At 31.3% G+C, this 20996-nt stretch overlaps 2 protein-coding genes across 2 annotated transcripts; one reads left to right on the top strand and one right to left on the bottom strand.

Annotated features, from left to right (window-relative positions):
- Window positions 1–5698: 5698 nt before the first annotated feature.
- On the bottom strand, window positions 5699–8581 carry LOC124825498 (beta-fructofuranosidase, insoluble isoenzyme CWINV1-like). The gene is made up of 7 exons (XM_047298116.2): window positions 8347–8581; window positions 8151–8159; window positions 7023–7888; window positions 6653–6811; window positions 6330–6568; window positions 6131–6221; window positions 5699–6048 (listed from the first exon to the last, which is right to left on the bottom strand). The coding sequence occupies exons 1-7, from the start codon at window positions 8510–8512 to the stop codon at window positions 5845–5847; spliced, it is 1734 nt and encodes a 577-aa protein (XP_047154072.1). The 5' UTR covers window positions 8513–8581; the 3' UTR covers window positions 5699–5844.
- A 7703-nt stretch (window positions 8582–16284) lies between these two features.
- LOC124825499 (beta-fructofuranosidase, insoluble isoenzyme CWINV3-like) lies at window positions 16285–19107 on the top strand. Its single transcript, XM_047298117.2, has 7 exons — window positions 16285–16502; window positions 16648–16656; window positions 16916–17778; window positions 17953–18111; window positions 18205–18443; window positions 18577–18667; window positions 18754–19107. The coding sequence occupies exons 1-7, from the start codon at window positions 16397–16399 to the stop codon at window positions 18955–18957; spliced, it is 1671 nt and encodes a 556-aa protein (XP_047154073.1). The 5' UTR covers window positions 16285–16396; the 3' UTR covers window positions 18958–19107.
- The last annotated feature ends 1889 nt before the right edge of the window (window positions 19108–20996 follow it).

Raw genomic sequence — 20996 nt, 5'->3', positions numbered from 1 at the left:
TAGATAGATAAATTGACTTCAGGAGAGTAGATAACCTTTAGGTGGGAAGTAATTTAGTCTACTTTGCAAAGGTACAGTGTTTTATCATAGCCTTTATCGAACCAGAGCTTATACGATGTGATAGAGCAGAAGGGTTAAAGGAAAACATTCCCAGAATGTTCTTTATTTCTCTGAACATCTTTTTCTTGGGTGCAATGATTTTGGTCATTTATTTCTACTCTAGTGATCTACACAAATATTAAGAACAAAGTATACAAGCATCGAAACACTTATTGTACGTACATTAAATATTTTGAACATTAATAAGCGTTACGTCGTATTGTGTGTTCAAAACATTTTATCATTTGTCATATCATTAATAAATGCATCGTTTGGTAAAACATACAACATATATGATCATCTGATGGTGTAAAACATTATATATGCTTTATCAAAACTGTTTGTAGCGTTTAATAATAATACATTAGACAATGTTTTTCATAAGACGCTTGGCTTGAATTAACACTACATTGAATAAAACAATCTTTAAGCTTCAATGTTATTATGGACTATACAAGTTTTGTTCATAAAACACTAGCTTGTTACTCATATCGTCTATTAGATGATTTATTGAGAAAAACTTCTTTTCTTAGACACTATTTATAAACTTTCTTCATTAGACAATTCAATCTAGAAAACATTATTATAAGCTTAATTTTGTCTACAAAAGATGTTACAAAATATTTTTCTCTTAGATGCTATTTCTTTAAAACAACTTCTAATACACAACGATATTTCATTTAATATTTTTTTGTTAAACTTCAAAATCTAAGCTGCTTAGACGATGAATTCTTTAAACAATCTTATCTTAACATAAATATGTAACATTACTCTATTGATTAAGTACGCAAAATCATTCTTGATTTGTATAACAAAAATTTGTTGATTTACAAGGAAAAACTCTCTATGAGACGTATAAAAACAAACATTGCTTATTCTAGATATCATCTTGACAAATGTGAAATGCGATCTCCAGATCATCTGTTAGATGCACAAATATTTTAAGTACTTAAAGCTTTGATTATATTTTTCATGCAACATTTTTAATTATGTGTATCACTTCATGCATGTATTTTATCCATATGTCTTTTTTGCATGGAAAAACTTCCTTTAATAGATGTTTTATATCAAATTGCTCTAATTATATGTTGTAGTTTGGTTTTATATCAATGCATTTTCAAAATTATGCTAACAATTTTTGCTATTGAATTGAAAATGTTGTAGAAAGGATAATTTTTTTCTCTATTATCTTTTTCTCTTCTAATAACACTTTATTTAACATACAAATACAAATACAGAAAACTTTTTATGACGTTTAAAAAAGATTTTTTATGTCAGTTCTGGACCCATCATAAATATAACCAACATAAAAAGTTTTTGTTTTCTTTGTTGATTCTTTTAGATATGTCATAGAATGTCCACTTTTTAGATCGATTCTTCTAACTCGTTATAAAAAATGTATTTTAGTTAGAAGTAAATGTGTTCTTTCTTGCTTCCTTAGTAATTATGATTACCAAATTCAATATCCAAAAATAGAAATGTTCACAATCGTTCTTCAATCATACACAACACGAAACAAAAGCAAAATAAGAGAACTTCAATCATCATATTAAACTAGAATAATACATAACACAAATGTCTTAAACACTTTAACAATTAAATTGAAACACTCTCATAACCCTAAACCAAGAATACCCACACTTTGATGTACAAACCAAATACATCAAAAACATACAATTAATTCTAATAAAGATTACAAAACCATAAAAAGAAATGGGGATCACCTTCAAATCCTTGAACATGAATAATATTTGAAAAGCAAAATAATTATGATATAGTTTGTAAATAATAATTAATAATAGGAATAATATGTTATTAATTTGATATAGTTTTCTTGGATTTGGAAATTTAAAAAGATGGTACGAGAACCAATCAACGTAGTCAAATTTGATTAAAGTGGTTCATGTTGAATTTATTTAAACTAGTTATCCAATTGAACTTAATTAGTTTGGATTCTTAAGTCTATTCAAATCAATGAAGATCCTTAACTAAAACACAAATTATCTACAGAAGTGTTTAAGAAATAATTGCATTTGAATCTAATAATAATAATGAACAATTGGTTTAATAAACCTTTCTCAACTAAACCATTTATTCTTTACAAAATTGTCGTTTACTCTCTTACAATCCGAAGAGGAAAAAAATTGTTTCTTATTATATGACCATTTTTGTGTTTAACATCTTAACCGGGTTCAAATTATCCTACAGAGGACCAATTTGACTTTCACTCATTAAAGCCACATTAGTTTTCTTGTTCAAACTATCATACACTTAATTAGGGATGACAACGAGTCGGGTCGGACATAGATAGTGTGATACCCGAACCCGACCCGCATGTAAAAAACTATACTCGTACCCGCTCTGTTATCCGTCGGATATCCGCATAAAAAAAATCCGTGGATTTTTTCCAACTCGCGGATACCCGTTTTAACCTAATAATATTTTATTTATTTTTTTCTTCAAAATGGGTAGGTACAAACCCTTTTTTTAGGTTTTCTTCCATAACAAAAAGATGGGTCAAGCCCAAACCCTTCTTTAGGGTTTCTTCCTCATGTTCAGAGTAGTCGTCATTCTCCTCCTCGTCTCGTGCGTGTGCGGTACGGTACAGGAGAAGTCCCTAGCAGCCTCGGGACAACTACTTCTTCCCCATGAAACGAGCTCGAACAATAACCCTCACACCGCAGGCCACCAAATTCTTTTCCCTCTGAAAGACGAAACAGAAACGGAATGAATCGCAAATCCAGCGCCTCACCGCCTCCAAGCTGCCACCACCGCGCCTCTCCACACCCCGACAAAGGTAGTTCGCTCCCGATCGAACGAAGAAGAAAGGAAGAACGCCTCCCTGAGTCACGCCATTGTTGCTCCAGCAGCTACGCTCTCGTCGGACCTTCGCCACGCCATCGCTCCATCATCGCCGCTGTGAGGTTGTTGCCTCTGCTGAAGACGTAGATCATCATCGCCCCCAACATTAGGTCATCCATAGTGGATTGAAAAGCATAAACTTCAAGGTTTTGGCTTTAGTGTGATGAAGGAGAAAGAGAAAGGATAGAATGAGCCACTAAGTGTGACCCTTCGAAAGGAAACCCAAGGATTTTCTCTCCCTCTATGACAACAATGCGAATGTAGGAGAAAAAAAAATTGAAATGTAGGGTTTGACGGGCAGAGAGAGAGCTTAGAAAATAATTTAAAGGACGGTGTTGAACTTTTGGCAAGCGTACCAATAATCAACTGTAGTATAATGATTTTTAAGTAAGAGTATCAATACCACGAGGAACAACTTCAATTAAATAGATAAATTTATCTCAAACAACATATATACAAGGGTATTCAAACTGATTCATAATGGATTTTGATAATTTATACTATGTTGCGTAAAAGTAAAATATTAACAGCAGATAAGTTAAAGAAAGTTTAATACGCGAAGTTGGGATTGAATTCATCTATCTCACTCGTCTGCAATCTGAATGAATATAAACATATAACAACTGAAATTACCAATATTGATGCAACACACAAAAGTCATTTATACCGATTCCTCGCGTATAAAATTCATAAGATCAGTTCCTTGAATATTGATTCCTCACATATCCAACAAACTGTCCAGCATTATAATCAAGTGTTAAAAGCAATTGATAAACTGAAATCTATTCCTAACATCAAACGATATCAAGTATTCTTGTTCAGATCAGATTTTAGAAATACTTTCCAGTCAAAACTAAAACCCACATTCATGAAACTATTGATCAGAAGCACTAAAAGCAGAACAAAAATACCAATATTGAATAAAACAGAAATGCTATATATAAATATCACCAGATTGCATTCGAGTTCGAATCGATTACATTTAATCCCGAGAGAAAAGATCAGTCACTCATGGTGGCCGTTGACATTCTAAGAGATGAAGAAGAAGATCCTACAGCTAAAGTGGAAGAACAACTCTTTGGGTAGCTCTGTGTCTTCTTTTCGCCGCGCTCTCCGTCTTCTTTCTAACTCATGAGTATATATACTGCCCGAATTCTCGCTTAAGCTAAATTATTCTCGCTTAAGCGAAAATGACTTTTAAAGTAATGGCTTCCTGGACGAGTCTAGCTTAAGCGAGATCATTCTAGCTTGGGCGAAATGTTGCAGGATTTACTCTTCTCTCTTAATTTACCTGAAATATGTACAAAATAGGGATCAAATGATTTCCTTTTAATCAACAACTCAGAAACATGTGATTACATTTCATCTTTCTTAGATTGAGGAAAATTGATACAAATGTACACAATTTAATAAGAAGTGCCAAAATTCCATATGAAAATTTATTACTTTTTTGCACTTATCAAGGACGAAGGATAAAATTGAAATTTCATTTTCCAGACGGGTTGTGGGTATCTGCGAGTACGGATAGTGTAATATTCGAACCCGACCCGTTAACAAGCAGGTATTAAAATATCCGCTACCCGCGGGTACTAAATACCCGTAGCAGATTTTATCCACGGATACCCGCGGGTACGGGTTTTTATGCCATCCCTACACTTAATAGATCAATTATTTTAAGCTGAACTAAATGTAAATTAAGAGGATTACTTCCTGCACTACCCCATATTTCTTTCTACACCCTCACATTTTCTAAAAATTCCAAAACTACTCCTGTATTTCAAAAAACCCTACACCCCACTTTTTTTCTTCAACAGATTTCAAAGTCTGTTGAAGAAAAAAATCATTCAACGAATTTTAAAATTCGTTGAAGGATTTTTCAAACCTTCAACAAATTTTGGATATGTTGAAGTTTTCAAAAAATTCTTCAATGAATTTCAAAATCTGTTAAATGATTTTTTCTTTAACGGATTTCAAAATTCATTAAAGAATTTTTTTCTTCAATGGATTTCAAAATCCGTTAAAAGATTTTTTGAAATCTTAAACGGATTTCGAAATCCGTTGAAGAAGTGTATTTTTGGAATGTGGAGGTATAAGAAGAAAAGTGAGGAGGTGCAAGAAGAAATAGTTGTAAATTAATAATATAAGGCTTTTGCTTTATGCACCTCATACTCATCACCGCACCGCCATAATTTTTAAAATGACCCATCTACCATTCATAACATATTTCGATGGTGATTTTTGGATTGTCTATTTTGGAAATTTTTGGAAACAACCTTTCCGGAACAAGTTTTCTAGAATAGGATTTGTAGAACAAGATTTTCAGACCTGAAAATTTTCTTAGAATAAAATTTTCAATTTCCAGAACATATGAGATGCTTTTCAGAATAAGCTTTGTAAAACAAGCTTTCGAGAATTCATCTTTCCTTTTCAAATTGAGCAATCTAGTAGATTTCAGATCAGACAATCTGTAAAGAGAAAAAAACTACAAAATTATATAATCTCCACTAAACTTAACAACCTACATTTTCATGCTCTCCCTCTCTTTCTGTCTGTGCATAAAAAAGAAGACACAATGGCAACAATGGCTATAGGAGCAACGATGGCAAGTGAGAGTATTTTGGTCTTTTAGTTGTTAAAATGAAGTGCAAGTTGATTATAGTAAGGAAGTGCATTTTAGAACCAATAACTTCCTTGTGTGGCACAAGTTTTAGAACAAAGAAGTTCCATACGTATGTCCTTTATGAATGTTTTGTCGTTTGTTTATTGGTTCAATTCATTATACATATTACAATAGACAACAGAGTTATATCCTAAATATGACAATCATAGAGGGAAAACAACGTTAAGACACATCCGACACTGTCAAAAATCTTCTAACCCTTCTCAGGTATAGCTTATGTTTCCCTCATATCCAATCTCTGCTTGTTTCATGCTCCAAGCGTTCAGTTCTGAAACCACCAAACTCTGGCTTCCATAGTTAAATACATAAAGATGAGCATCTTTGTCTATAGCCAATGATGGATAAACTCTGCTAGTGATACAAACTCTCCCTCCATCTCCAAAACTCTCAACAATGGAGTGGTCAATCTGCATAACAAGAACTCATCAGACCACCAAGCATATCATAAAACAAGGAGGACTGAGTAACACCTTTTAGAAATAAACATACCAAGCTTCTTAGTGAAATCGTTTTTAGATTGGGATCTATGTCTAAGATACTTCCATATGTAGTTTTGTCAAGGTCATGCCTCAATGAGGACCTGGATAAACAAAATTCTGTCTCAATCACAATTTACATGGAGATGTTTAACAAGAGTTATCTATGAACAAAAAACTATGTTGGTGGAATGTTAGAATTCAGATGCAACCTGCTTTGGTCACTGCACATGAGGCATACATATCCATTGGATGCTCTATAAATTCTGAAGAAGACTGCGGTGTGCTCTTTGAGATCCTTTGAAGCCAAAGCTAACAACCCAAATGGCCCTATTGTGCCACTTCTTGCTGCATATTCTTGGCTACAAAGTAGTTGGGGATCAACTCCGTTTGGATCAAGAAACTCAGCCTTTTCTAGCTCAGGTAGCTCAAACAACACTTCTACATCGGCCTTCAAAAGTTCAAAATTGAAAGCCCTCATCATTGATGTGCTTGGTCTGAAATTTATCAATGAAAATAGAGTCAATTTACTTACCTGTGATGCAGTGATACCCGAGACTTCAAGATTTGATCCATGCTCAAGGTTCTCCCTCGTTATTCTGATGTGCTTGCCACGTAGTTGTTCTACCTCTTCAAGTGGCCATTGAACCAATCGCTTCCCACTTTTATCAAGCCAAACTTGCCTTGGAATTGTCTACACAGCCAAAAATACTCAGTCAGTTAACATGTTAAGAAAATCATTAGAAACTATAGTATGACAGGAATTGTTTGTATTATGGACATACACACTCTTCTATCTATGATTATATCCAACAATGATTTCAAACATATATCTTTGGATTGAATTTAATACAATCATATATCTACAAAGGTAAACAATATGACAGCTGAAATGACTAGAATACCTGTAGACCAGCCCATCCTTTCTGAATATCATCTTGTGTGGAGTCAGATTCGTTCACCCATCCCCATAATATTCTCCTGTTTTTGGCATTTTCAAAAAATGACTTGGAAGCATAGAATTTACCATAGTCATACCTCAAGTCTGAACTAGTCCCTGTAAACCTGACATCAGGAATGAAGTTTCCCTGATCAGATGCATAGTTACCAAGAAAATAGTAATCATGCTGCTTGCGTAGGTAGCTTATCTTCAAGACATGTCTGACACTTGGATTTTGCGCAGAAGTTTCCACCCCATCTGTGCTGCCATTGATGTACACAGGAAAAAAGTCTGGACACTCACAAACCCCAGTATTTTGTGATGCATAAAAGGGATTAGGATCCACTTTCCAATTAACAAAATCCTTACTTTGGTAGAGAATTGCCTTCCCTTCATCACCATTTTGGGCACCAACTACTACCCTCCATTTCCCATCCTTTCCCTGCCAAGCAGTTGAAGGGTCTCTGAAATTATCAACTTCAACTCCACTTGGTGGAGTCATCACAGGGTTCTGAGAGTGTTTTATCCATTCCCTTAAGAAGGTGTCAGATAGATTCCTCGGCACAGCTAAGTTCTGAACTTGATGTTTCTTATCATCAATTCCCGTGTACAAAATCATAGGCTCTTCTTTCCCAGGGATTATAGTGGCTGAGCCTGACCAACAGCTATTAATATCATATGGTCCACTTGGTTCAATAGCATTATTCAGATGAATCCAATTGATGAGATCATAGGATACTGAGTGACCCCACACAATCCTATCACCAAAGGTTGCTGCTTCAGGGTTATGCTGATAGAAAAGGTGGTAAACACCTTTGTAGTACATAGGCCCTGAGAGATTCAATCAACATTAACGCCAGATATCTACAGAAGAAGTAAGTTCTGGGAGAAACTAGAAGAAGACTTCTGCAGAAGTTAAGCGCATAAGTTGATTTTAATTTACTTATTTTGTTCCGTAAGTTCTTATAGTGAAGTCTATTTAAACAGATTCTTAAGAGGTCAAAGAAAAATTTGGTCCAATTTCACAACGATATGGATGATGATATGGGGAGATGTATGAACAACAGATAGTTCTATAAATTCAAGAGCTTACCATTGGGATCTGTAAAATGAAGACATCCATGTCCAATTATGTCAGCAGAAACATGTCAAATGACAAAAGAAAAGGATTAGACTTATCAATGGTTGAAAAAAGAAACAGAATTGAACAGATAAACTTGTATTCCTACGAAGTATTAATGTTGAAATACTAAAATTGGATCCACAAAACTTGGAGGGGATAACAATACCGTTCATCCAATTTTCTTGGGGCTGAAAGTGATAAGAAGTTCTATAAGGTTGCTTTGCAGTTGCTCTAGAATTGATGCTATGTGTGGAGAATGCTTGAATTCCATTTCCACTGTTGAGCAGAAAAGAAACAACAACAAATAACAGTAGCTCTGCAATGATCTTCATGATGCAAGCATGAGGGAGAAGGAGAATGTCAAAAGAGCAAAAGGCCTAACTATGAGTTTTAGTTTGATGAAGTACTTTATATATACACAAGAAAAGGACTATTATATTCACTGTGATCTGTCACTTTGTTGAAAGAGACAAATCCAAAACCAATCAGGTTTTTAAATACACATCAGCTTGAGATAGATTCCAACCTGAAGTTATCTGGGTCACTAGTTAGGCATTCATTGGAGTCTTGAATTTCATAATATAAAATATCAAGCCATCCTATATGCTTTTAGAATTTAAAAATATATCATATGAGTTTTCTATGATGACTCATGTATAATGGGTTTTTCTTTATAGGAAATGATATGCTTTTTCACCATTTATTGCTTATTTAATAGCAATGGTTTTCTTATCATAAAATATGAGAAAATGTCTAATTCACTCTTTATTGTTGACTTTTGGAGTAAGTATGATCAAAGTTATGTTTTAATTGGTTAAGAGTGGAACAGTGAGGGTGAAAAGAAATTAAACTCTTATCAGATTCTCTCCAATTTTTGGTGATAAAGCAAAAAGGGACTGATTTATTGGAAACTCCTATCAGACAAGACAGGGACAAATCACAGACTTCATCGTGCATCCATGCATGCATATGCTTATGTTGTGGCTGAAACTATATCAAGAGAGTTTGGTATGTGAAAATCACCAATGTTCATTGCCCAGCAAATTAGTGAAATGATGATACTATGGATAACACAGTGAAAGGTGTGGCCAAAGCCATTAACACGTGCTATGTTAGATATAGTGCTCTCTTTCTCATAGTTGTTTTCTTCCTATAACACAGTAAAAAAAGAATACAACTTTTCAAAAGTTAACATGTGTTTGTTTCATGTATGAGTATTGTTATTTAATATTGTGCTTGTCTTGGTACAACTCTTCTTTTTAGTATTTTATCATCTGGGTTCTGAGACAGAGAAGTAAACCACTTTTTTCTGTCTGTTAAGAAAATTACTTAACAATTACCCCTCAAATAAACTCCGACTTGACAACGAAAAAACTAGATTCTTGCCTAATAACTTTAAAATTAACTTAACCTTACAAATTTAATTTGTAAAATAATATTTATATTAAAAATTGTCTTTATCTTTCATCGGTATGCACTACTAGAAAAAATTGGCAGGAAATATGCAATTTTTTTAGTAGTGATAGGATTTCAAATTCATAAAATATATATCTATTGAAAATAATTTTAATGAGTCTTAGTTTTACACTTGATATAAATGACAAAGTTGTAAAATAGAAAACACACACGGTATAATCGTATTCTACAATTCTGTGTATATTATTGATGAATGCTGCAAGCCTTAAATAGCCACAAGACTAAGATGTAAATCCAACAACCCTAATATGCACAATATAATAATAACTAGTCGGGTATAAAAACAATAACAAGAACCAAATCTGTAGCCTTAAAAATAGTAACAAGAAATAAACCTGGAAAGCTAAAACTAGTAACAAGAATAAAAAAATAAGACTTAAAACAAAATCAATGAAATTCCATAATCATCCTAAAATTTAAGTTTATCTCAACAAAACTCTCCCATCAACTTAAATTTTTTCATCCTTCATCGAGCTTACTCCTTCCATGAACAGTCAAATTCTTTACTTTCATTATGGACTGAGCTTACTCTGTGAGTTCTTCACTTTCATTGTGGTCTTCCTCTTTCTTCACCTTGGTCAATGTCTCCTTTGCTTTGACTGTCATTCGAGTAACATTCGCTAACTTGTTCTTCATCTTGGCCGTCTTATTAACCATGTTTCCACCATGAGTTACTGCAACTTCGACTCTTTCATGATTTTCCTCTTTCCATCTGCCACTATCCTCATTGCACATAATATCATTTTTTATGTTTTCGCACATTTTGTTTTTATCCACTTCCTCGATAACATTATACTAAACTTCTCCTAATCTTTCTCTTTTAGTTTCTTCTCCACAACTTCTAACATGTTCAATTTCCGTAAACATTGTTATTGCTCCTCGAGCCCCTCATTTTCTAGGAACCCAAACACGTTAACCAAGCTGATCTCTAGTTCCTCTAGTACCTCCGAGCTCTCCAGTTTCTTCAGCACCGAGCTCTCCATGTTCACACTCTCCATGTTCTATTTTTTTATTTATATCAAATGTGGGATTTACGACTCTGATACACTATTGGGTCTATCAAGGAGGAGGCTCACGGGAAGACGCAAACACCAATGAGATATGAGCTCAATCATATAAGAAATTGACACCACTCTTTACCCAAAACCTTAAGACAATGAGTTAATGGGTCTTTTATCTTTATACAGTGATCTATTTTCTCATTTCTATCCAATGTAGGACTTAGACTCACGCTTGAATTCCCAACACCTACTCAACCAAACTTCCTACTTGCTCTATTGGGCTTTTCGGGCTCTCCACCGAGCTTATTGTCGAGCTATCTACACACTCCTCCAAGTTCTCCATAAAACTATCCACTAAAACCTCCACCATGTTGTCAAGAGACCTCCACAGGTTGTCCAAGCTTGCTTTTCCCCTCTCCAGGGCTATTCAGTCGTCTGACCGACCTCTTCATGATAGTCGGTTGCCTCACTGAGTTCCCTTTACTACCCGACTATTTTGCCAGGTTCACTGCAAATGTAGCAATCTTGACCATTGTTTGCTCTTCCTCCATCGATGGTTCTTAGTATCCATTCTCCATTACATCCCACACGTCTTGGGATCCAAGAAGAGCTCTCATTTGTTGACTCCAATTATCATAATTAACTTTCTTTGATGATTGTGGCAGAGACATACAATTTATTAGATTTTCCATCTCTCTTCCTCTCTGTTTTTCTCAAGCACTCAAGCACATTGTTTCACTCTCTATTTTTTTTCTTTCTCACTCAGACACACAAGGCATAAAACTTTAATGTCAATTTATAAAATAGAAAATGTGGCACACACTCTATAATTGCTACATATTATTGTACATATTATTGATGAATGTCACAAGCCTTAAATAGTCGCAAGACTATGAGATAAAACAACAATACTAATGTGCCTAGTATAATAATAACTGGCCGGCTATAAACACAGTAACACGAACCAGAGTTAAAAATAGTAACAGGTGTTGGGTACAAACAAAGTCCCACATCGGATAAAATAAGATATGAACATGATTTTATATACACATAAAATACCTCCATTGATAAAAGAGCTTTTGGAGTGGTACCAAAAACAAATCTGTGAGAGCTTGAAAGCGGACAATATCTTACCAGTATGGAGATTTATGTGTATGTGTGTGTGTTGAACCTTCCTACAATAGGAACTGAATCTTTAAAGCTAAAACACTTCACATTAATAAAAAAATAAGACTCAAAACGAAATCAATAGAATTACAAAATACCCTACAATTTAAGTTTATCCTAACAAAAGTTAAACATTATATAGAAAAAAATATAAAATCATACTTTTAGGATTAATATGTTTTTAGTCCTAAACTTTGATGCGAAATTGGATTTCGTCTTCATTCAAAATTTTTGATATATTTTGGTCTCCAAACTTTAAAAATGAATGGATGTGGTGTATTTAACCGAATTATGTTAAACTTTTTTTTTGTGTCAAATGCATTTCTTAATTGATATTGAAACAATAATGTGTCAAATAAGATAAACTTAAATACTAATATGAAACACATTTAACAAGCTAAGAAAATATTAATATAATTGGGTTAAAAGGATTATATCCATATTTTTTAAATTTAAAAACTATAATATCTCAAAGTTTCATATAAAACTAAATTCTAATTTTATGTAAAAATTCAAAAATTAAAAATATATTTAACCATACTTTTTAAATAACTGTGAAATTATTGGTTTAAATATTTTGAAGATGGTAATTAGAAATGAGAGTAGCAACCAATAATACAAAAATCAGATAGCATTTGGCAGTGCACAGTTGGCTTGCATGTGATTGGGAAAATGTCATGATCTCTATATTATAATTTGTGAGGTTATATGGTGAAGGTTTTCCTAAACAAATATTTTTTGCGTTCATTATCTATCACGTGAAAGATGACTTAGACAAAGACCCATAATATGAGTTCTAATGGAAAATATTAAAAGGAATTTAAAATCCAAGTCTTCTGAGAAATATTTTTCTTTTGGCTAATTCCTAAGACAAAACCGAATGATTGCAAGTGGCCATCTGTTTGATTGATTTGCATGAAGTGAAAGATCAAGACAACCCAACACTATTTGTTTTATATTTTATTTCAAAACTGGTTTTGGAACAACTTGCCTTATATAATTTATATTCATTTATTATTGAATTGAACTACTTGTATTTCCCTTTATTAAACAAATGTAAATATTAGTTTAGTCATTATTTCTAGAATTATTGAAATGAAAATATGATAATAAAAAAAATGCAGAGAAATAATTCCTCGAGCCACCACAATCAGTCTTTGAGTATTCGAGCCTTATATCTTAAGTTTGAGCACGATTTATAGTTCTTGACTTATATGTTTGAGAATAAGGTGATTTTCCATAAGTTTGTTTCATTGGTTGAGGATAAATTAAGTATAGGTTGGGTTTGTCATTTTTCTTATTTAATTTAATCCAAAATTTTGATAAAAATATTTAATTTAAATATAAATTTAACTTGATATCAATTTTATCATTATAGATAGAGTTAAATGGAAGGAAACAAAATAATATAAAACTTAAATTACGCTATATATTTAAAAATAAATATTTAAAAATTAACAAACTTACTGTAAATATAATTTCATGTAATGAAAAATATTCTCTATTAATTAAAAATGGTTTTATAACTAATATAAAATTATAAGAACTTGTGCTTTTATACTGTAAATACATCTATAAAATAATTTATAAGTGATAATTATATTTAAGTTATGTTAATTTTTTAATGACATGATTAATTTAATACGTGTGTTTCACACGATATATCTATATATATATATATATATATATATATATATATATATATATATATATTTATTTATTTATTTGATTTGCAATTTTATTTTTAAGTGTTTTTTTTAAGTTTAACCATTTTTAATTAAAAATTATCTACAAAATAAATACAAACTATATATAATAAAACTTATAAAATCATTTATATTTAATTTTATAAATATAATAATAACAATAATAATAATTTCATTATCCTTTGTATCGTAACAAATAAGTTAAGGAGTATTAACAAATTTTTTGGTGTTACTTGGCCTTGAAGTTGAATTTAACATAGATTATTAGGTGTGAACTTATCAAATAAGGGTGTGTGCTATTTGTTTTCTTCGTTTAGGAAGATAGAAGTTTCCCTTTTGAATTATTTTCTTCTACATTTCTTTCACATCTTCCAAAAATAAAACCTTCAACGCTTTGATTCAATTCATTTACTTCTTTCATTCAAATAATTCTTTTCTACTTTACTCTCTCATTTCTTTTATTACGACTTTATAATTTCTAGGTTCATTGAGATTTGATTTTATATGGTTTTAAATATTTAGATTTCAATTCTTTAGATAATTGGATTTGTTTGTTTGTTTAAAATATTTAAATTGTATGATGAATTGAATTTAGGGATACACAGTAGTTTCTCTTAAAGTTAATTTATAATAAAATACAGTGGATCAATTATAATGAGCTATTTGGACATAGAATAATGTTTAGAAATTCATGTAGGAAAAATGTTTTGTACTTAAACCTATAAACCAATTATGCATAATGAATTAAGGAAATTAGCCATTGCTTTCCATTGTACTGTTTTTACATGTTTTAGAACTCAAAATTCTTCATCAAACCCTTGAAACCTAATTATGAATTTGCGAATTTAAAAATTAAGATTAGAAATGCTCCTTTTGAGCATCATCCAAGTCAATCCCTATAAACTACATGGTTTTTTTTTTAATGAGAGAATTTTTTTTATGTATTTATGTGACTAAGCATTCATCAAAATGACATTGTTCTCAAGGAGCAATTAGTGTTAAAAATATATATAATAAAATTAATTAAAAATTTAAGTAATTTCTTCTCAAGAATGCAGAAAAAGTTTAAAGGGTGGATGTATTATAATTTCTAATGTTTTAACATTATTTTATTCATTGAAATTCACACTTTGATTCCATTTCTTTTCTTTTCCTTGTAAACAGTACATACATTGAAATAAACACACCATTAGGGAAATAGCTATGATGGATAATGATTTCGGCACACAGAAAATCACTAAAAAGGAAGTTTAATTCACTAAAAAACTGTTGTACTACTTGAAAATTTATTGAAAGTTGAATTTTCTTAATTGAACACTTCAAGATGTTTCTACTATTAATAATCATATAATAACTCATCAAAATGTGACTTCGTTCAGTAAAATAAATTTCACAAAACAATTCTTTAGTTACTAAAAATAAAATCTATAATCATGATATAAACAAGTAGTAAAAAAGAAAAATTATATTTTGTAAAACTAAAGAAATTACATTTTGAAAAATGATCAAATTAATTAGATGCAATTTTTGTTTTTATCTTCTTTCTCGGATTTTTACTTGTATTGATGTTTTTTCATAAGACAAGACATATGGAAGAAGATTTTATTTCACTATTTTTCTTTTTACTTTTATATTTCATTCTTCAGTTTATAATTTTTTTTATTTCCTACAACATTTGTTTTAATTTTCTAAGATGACAGTATAAAATTTGGGTAGCAAATATTATGTTGTTTTATTAGGAAGTAATTTTTAAATTTAATTCGACCCCACAAAATTGGTATGGTAAGGTTTTTCTAGTTGATTTGGGATTTTCTAACACACTCTCTTCACACCGAGATATAGACATGACTATTAGAAAGTGATTTTTAAGCCAAACTCAACCCCACAAAACTAGCTTGTACGGTGAGGTTTGCACCCCACTTATATATTATAAATTGGTCTTATCTCTAGTCGAAGTGACACTTTCAACGTGTTTACTTTTTTTTTTCATTTTTTTCAAAGCTTAGTATTTTTTTTATGTGTTTTTACTATTTAGCAAATAAAATGAATTGACAATTGTATAAAAGAATTTGAACTGTTTTGAGAGTTAACATTGAATAAATATGGGTTTTGAAACCAAAAGTGCAATTGTGCATTAGATAGTGTACCTCAGCAAATCCAAGTTTGTTGAGCCTATTATATAGAAATCTGAAACAAAGAAGGATATAGTATAAAATTATATTAATTATTAAATTATAATAAATAATTAAATTAAATTATTTTTTAAAGATTAAAATTAAATTATATTTAACTATTTTTAAAATATTTATTTCAGTTTTAAAATCTTATATAAATTTTTTAGTAATATAAAAACTAGTTACATTAATAAAATACAATTTTATGTAATTTAGTTAAATTTTATTTTTTGTAATTTCTACAATTGATATCAAAATTTATGTAATTATATGCAATTTTAATGAAAAATGTTCATTTAAACTTGATTTCTATTATATTTTATCATTATTTAGTACACTATGTTGTATATATGGAATAAAATTATAAATTGTCATATTTTTATTTTATCATAGGATTATTCTCGTATTTTACTCTCTTATCCTACCCTATTAAGTCTGTAAAAGACTTCTGAACTAACACAAATTAGAAACATACTAAAAACAAATTATATATAACCAATTTGCATTGACTACAGAAGTCAAGTCATCAATAAAAATAATTTCTCTGTTGCAATGTTCTCAAAGTTGATGTATATCCAAATTATTATCAGCACCAGTCATTTTACATCAGTGATGCTTTTTTCTTCAAGTAGTGAAAGATCCATTGTATAAGGTACTCACCATCTAGTATTGGTTGACCTTCCTCTATCATCATGGAGATCAATTCACACAATCTCAATTCTACCATGAACAAGGTACCTCAGAAACAACCTTACAGAACTTGGTACCACTTTCAACCTCCAAAATATTGGATGAATGGTATTATTACCCTAAACACTCTTTTTGTCTATTTGATTTTGACACATGTTTGTGTCTATTTCAGTAATCATGTCTAATTCTTTTCTCTTGGTCTTATAACATGTTTTCTGACAAAAAACTGGAAATGGTTGACTTCATTGTGCAGATCCAAATGGTACGCTCATGAATTTCTCACACTTTTGGTTACTTATTTTGCCTATTATAGCAGACAATTCATGCTCATACTTGAACAAATGTTGATCTTCTTAGAAAAACTAAATCAATTTATGCATTTAAAGTTTTATAGAAGTTCTTCTCATTGAACTTCTCCAAAAGTTTGTTGTGTAAGCTAATTTTACTTCGAACACTTGTTCAATCAATCTGTTATGTATATTATACATGTGTTGATATGAGCAAATTGATACTTGTGGCAGCACCAATGTACTACAAAGGAGTTTACCACTTTTTCTACCAACATAATCCTCATGCAGCAACCTTCGGTGAGAAAATGGTGTGGGCTCACTCTGTGTCCTATGATCTCATCAACTGGATTCATCTGAACCATGCTATTGAGCCAAGTGAGCCGTTTGATCTTAACAGTTGTTGGTCAGGGTCAGCCACTATAATCCCAGGAAATGAACATCCTGTGATTCTGTACACAGGAATTGATGATAAAAAGCACCAAGTTCAAAACATGGCTATGCCAAAAAATCTATCAGACCCCTTCTTAAGGGAATGGGTGAAACACCCTCAAAACCCTGTCATGATTCCACCAATTGGGGTTGAAGTTGATAATTTCAGAGACCCTTCAACTGCTTGGCAGGGAAAGGATGGAAAATGGAGGGTAGTCATTGGTGCTCAAAATGGTGATGAAGGGAAGGTAGTTCTCTACCAAAGTGAGGATTTTGATAATTGGACAGTGGAATTGAATCCTTTTTTTGCATCAGATAATACTGGAGTTTGTGAGTGTCCAGATTTTTTTCCTGTGTCCATCAATAGCACAAATGGGGTGGATACATCTGTCCAAGATCAAAGTGTTAGACATGTGTTGAAGATAAGCTATTACCGCAGAAATCAGGACTATTATTTTCTTGGTAAATATGCCAATGGTGATGGAAACTTCATTCCAGATGTTAAATTCACAGGAACTAGTTTGGACTTAAGGTTTGACTATGGTAAATTTTATGCCTCAAAGTCATTTTTTGACCATGCTAAGAGCAGAAGGATACTATGGGCGTGGGTGGACGAGTGTGACACTAGAGATGATGGCATTGAGAAAGGATGGGCTGGTCTTCAGGTATTTATTTTAGCTCTGTGTTAGACTTTTTCTTTTGGTTAAAATTTCTTTAGGATTATGTTAGGAAATGTCTCACAAAACTCGTTAAGATGTTATTCTGAATTGGTCTTATCTTTAGTCGACAAGAAATTATGTAACGATGTTGATGAGTGTTTTTTTCCATGTACTATGCAGTGTATTCCAAGGGAAGTTTGGCTTGATGAAAGTGGAAACCGGTTAATGCAATGGCCAATTGAAGAGGTAGAAAAGCTACGTGACAAACAAATTAGCATAAAGGGAGAGAAACTTGTTGGTGGATCAATTCTTGAAGTCTCAGGTATCACTGCATCACAGGTAAGTAAACTTTTGCTGCATTCTGTCACGTTCCTTTTTATTTTGAAACCATGTTCAACATCATTGATGATTTTTAGAACTTTATAATTCAAGGCCGATGTAGAAGTGTTGTTTGAGCTTCCAGAGCTAGAGAATGCAGAGTTTCTAGATGAAAATGAAGTTGATCCTCACTTACTGTGTAGTGAAGAATATGTATCAAGAAGTGGCATAATAGGGCCATTTGGTTTGTTTGCTTTAGCATCTGAGGATCAAACAGAACACACTGCAATCTTCTTCAGAATATATAAAACCTCCAATAGATATGTATGTTTCATGTGCAGTGATCAAAGCAGGTAATTTCTGACATAATCATCTGAGTTTTAATCTGGGAATTATGGTGCTTATATTATACTTTTCATCAAGAATAAATCTCAGTGTGATTTATGGTTGAGACTTGAGATTTTGAGAGTTGTGTACACTTCACAGATCTTCATTGCGGGAGAATCTTGATAAATCCTCATATGGAACTATCTTTGATATAGACCCTAATCAAAAAACAATTTCACTCAGAAGTTTGGTATGTTTATTGCTACTCATAAATATTACCCTTTTCATTTCATCAAGTGTTTTCCAATTTGAAATATATAAATTCATATTATGCAGATTGATCGCTCCATTATTGAGAGTTTTGGGGAGAAAGGGAAAATTTGTATTACGAGTAGAGTTTATCCCTCGTTGGCTATTGGCAAAGATGCTCATCTTTTTGCATTCAACAATGGAAGACAGAGTGTGGTGATTTCAGAACTGAATGCTTGGAGCATGAAGCATGCAGAATTTGACCAAGACGAAAGCATATATCAGCCGTAGCTAAGAACGATTTGGATAATCATGCATCAGTTATCTAGATACTTTATATTATAAGTGATTTTCTCTGTTTGTGATTGTTGTTGCTATCTTAGATATGTTTTTATTTTATTATTAATTATCAAATAAGGAAATGTTTATTAAAGTGGTGAACATGGCAGCAATACTGTTTTGTTGAGTCGAGATAAATGAAATAGAAGAAAAGAAAGTAGATAGATAAAATAATCAAAATAGAATTTGTTCCAAATGGATTGAAAATTTTACCTTAAAAATTTAATTAATTTTATAAATAAATATTATCATTATTTATTGATATTATTATTTAGGTTTATCGGTACTGTTACTCATCTTATTAGTAATACTTTATTTATTATTATTAAAAACAAAAAACTATTAAAAAAACAGGAAAAAAAATTAACTGGACAAAGTCTCTCGTATTTATCTATGACTTGTCATAATTGATTTCACACATTTATTTATAAAGAAAAAGAATAGTTGAATTGTAGCATAATAACTTATATGTTTGCAAGGAAACTTTTGTGTTAATGTCATCTATATTTAAGATATTTCTATTTATTATTTTTTTTACTAAATCATTCATTGTTTTTATTTTCTTTTCTCTATGTTTTTTTCTTTTATCAAAAGAAAGGCTTAAAAAGTACAAGGTAAGGTGACATAGTCTAAGAACATTATTAAATTATTCAAAAAATCTAAATTTAACAACGAATTTTAAAATTTAAAATTTAACAACTTCTATTACCAATGGAATTTTTCGAGAGAGAAAGTCAAAGATACCACCAATTAGACAAGGAATCCGACATCACTCTTTACCCAAAACTTTAGACAAAAAGTTAACGTGTCTTTCATTTTTATATACTGCTCTACTTTTTTATTTTTATCCAATGTGGGATTTAGACTCACTTGAATATCCAACAGAGTGATGAAGCTACGATAGTAACAAAGGGCTACGAGGGTAACACAAAGATGCATTGTAGTGGCAATCAAAATTAGAAGAGAAAGGAAAGATGAGAAGTAATTTAAGTCAGAGGCGACCGTGGATGCCCCAACGATGAAGGTGTTGTGAGGAGGAGAGGATGAGAAAGAAGTAAGAAAAAGAAGAGAAAAAAGAGAAGAGGAAGAAGAACTCGATTGTGATTTTTACGATGAATATTTATAACAAATTTATAGTCATTGATCATTACAACAATTGTGATCTGTTGATGAAATTTATTATTGAACACTTTATGAATAATTTTTTTGCAATTGATAATTCATAGATAAATTCAAATAGACCTGGCAATTTGGCCATCCTTACATGGTTTGGCCCTAACTCACGTGGGTTGGGGCCAGAAAAATCCACAGCGCCAAAAAGCTCCTCGTAGAAAAAGCCCACAGGACCAAAATATCTTCAAAAGCCCTGTGAGCCAGGGCCAGCCCATGGGCCTTTTTTTAGAAAAAATGTTCATTGTGAATACAAGAAAAAATATAATTAACTCCTAATTTGTTACAAAAATAGTTACTATAGAAAATAAATTAAAATTTTTGTAAGAGGAGAGTTCTAAAATCAAGAAGCAAAAGCAAAATGACAATATTTATTGAGTTAGATTCTCTAAGTATATAATTAAAGGATCATTTTATAAATTTGAAATTTAAATATTTAATTTCACTCTTTTTTAAGTTATAAGTAAGAAATTAACTTTTTATCTAAAATTATCCTAATTGAAATTTAAGAGAAGATTTTCTCTAATTGAAACTCTTAATTTAAAAAAAATGAGGCTTCTTTATTTTCTTAGAAAGTTATTGAAAAAGAAATTAAATATAAATTATTTTATTTTTCATTTTATACTCAACAAATCATGTTCATAACAAAAATAATAAATAAAAAGAAAAAACTCATAAACCTTGTGCAGACTAAAGTTGTATCGCCTATAGAATTCAATCTCGTCGTACTACTCACTCAAAATGTTTACATTTTAAATGTCATAAACATAAATATAAACATAAACATAAACATACATTTATGTTATGTGTTCTAATTGAAA

This window comes from Vigna umbellata, chromosome 1 (genome assembly GCF_029865625.1).
Source record: "Vigna umbellata cultivar VRB3 chromosome 1, Vumbellata_1.0, whole genome shotgun sequence".
NCBI lineage: Eukaryota > Viridiplantae > Streptophyta > Magnoliopsida > Fabales > Fabaceae > Vigna > Vigna umbellata.
The sequence above is the reverse complement of the archived record's forward strand: the minus strand, read 5'-3'. Positions and strand labels throughout refer to the sequence as shown.

Coding starts and splice junctions, on each gene's coding strand:
- LOC124825499 (XM_047298117.2), top strand. CDS start 16,397: ATGGAGATCAATTCACACAATCTCAATTCTACCATGAACAAGGTACCT. Junction 18,112..18,204: donor CAGGTATCACTGCATCACAG/GTAAGTAAACTT, acceptor TTATAATTCAAG/GCCGATGTAGAAGTGTTGTT. Junction 18,444..18,576: donor ATGTGCAGTGATCAAAGCAG/GTAATTTCTGAC, acceptor TACACTTCACAG/ATCTTCATTGCGGGAGAATC.
- LOC124825498 (XM_047298116.2), bottom strand. CDS start 8,512: ATGAAGATCATTGCAGAGCTACTGTTATTTGTTGTTGTTTCTTTTCTG. Junction 6,569..6,652: donor CGGGTATCACTGCATCACAG/GTAAGTAAATTG, acceptor GAACTTTTGAAG/GCCGATGTAGAAGTGTTGTT. Junction 6,049..6,130: donor CGATTTCACTAAGAAGCTTG/GTATGTTTATTT, acceptor CTTGTTATGCAG/ATTGACCACTCCATTGTTGA.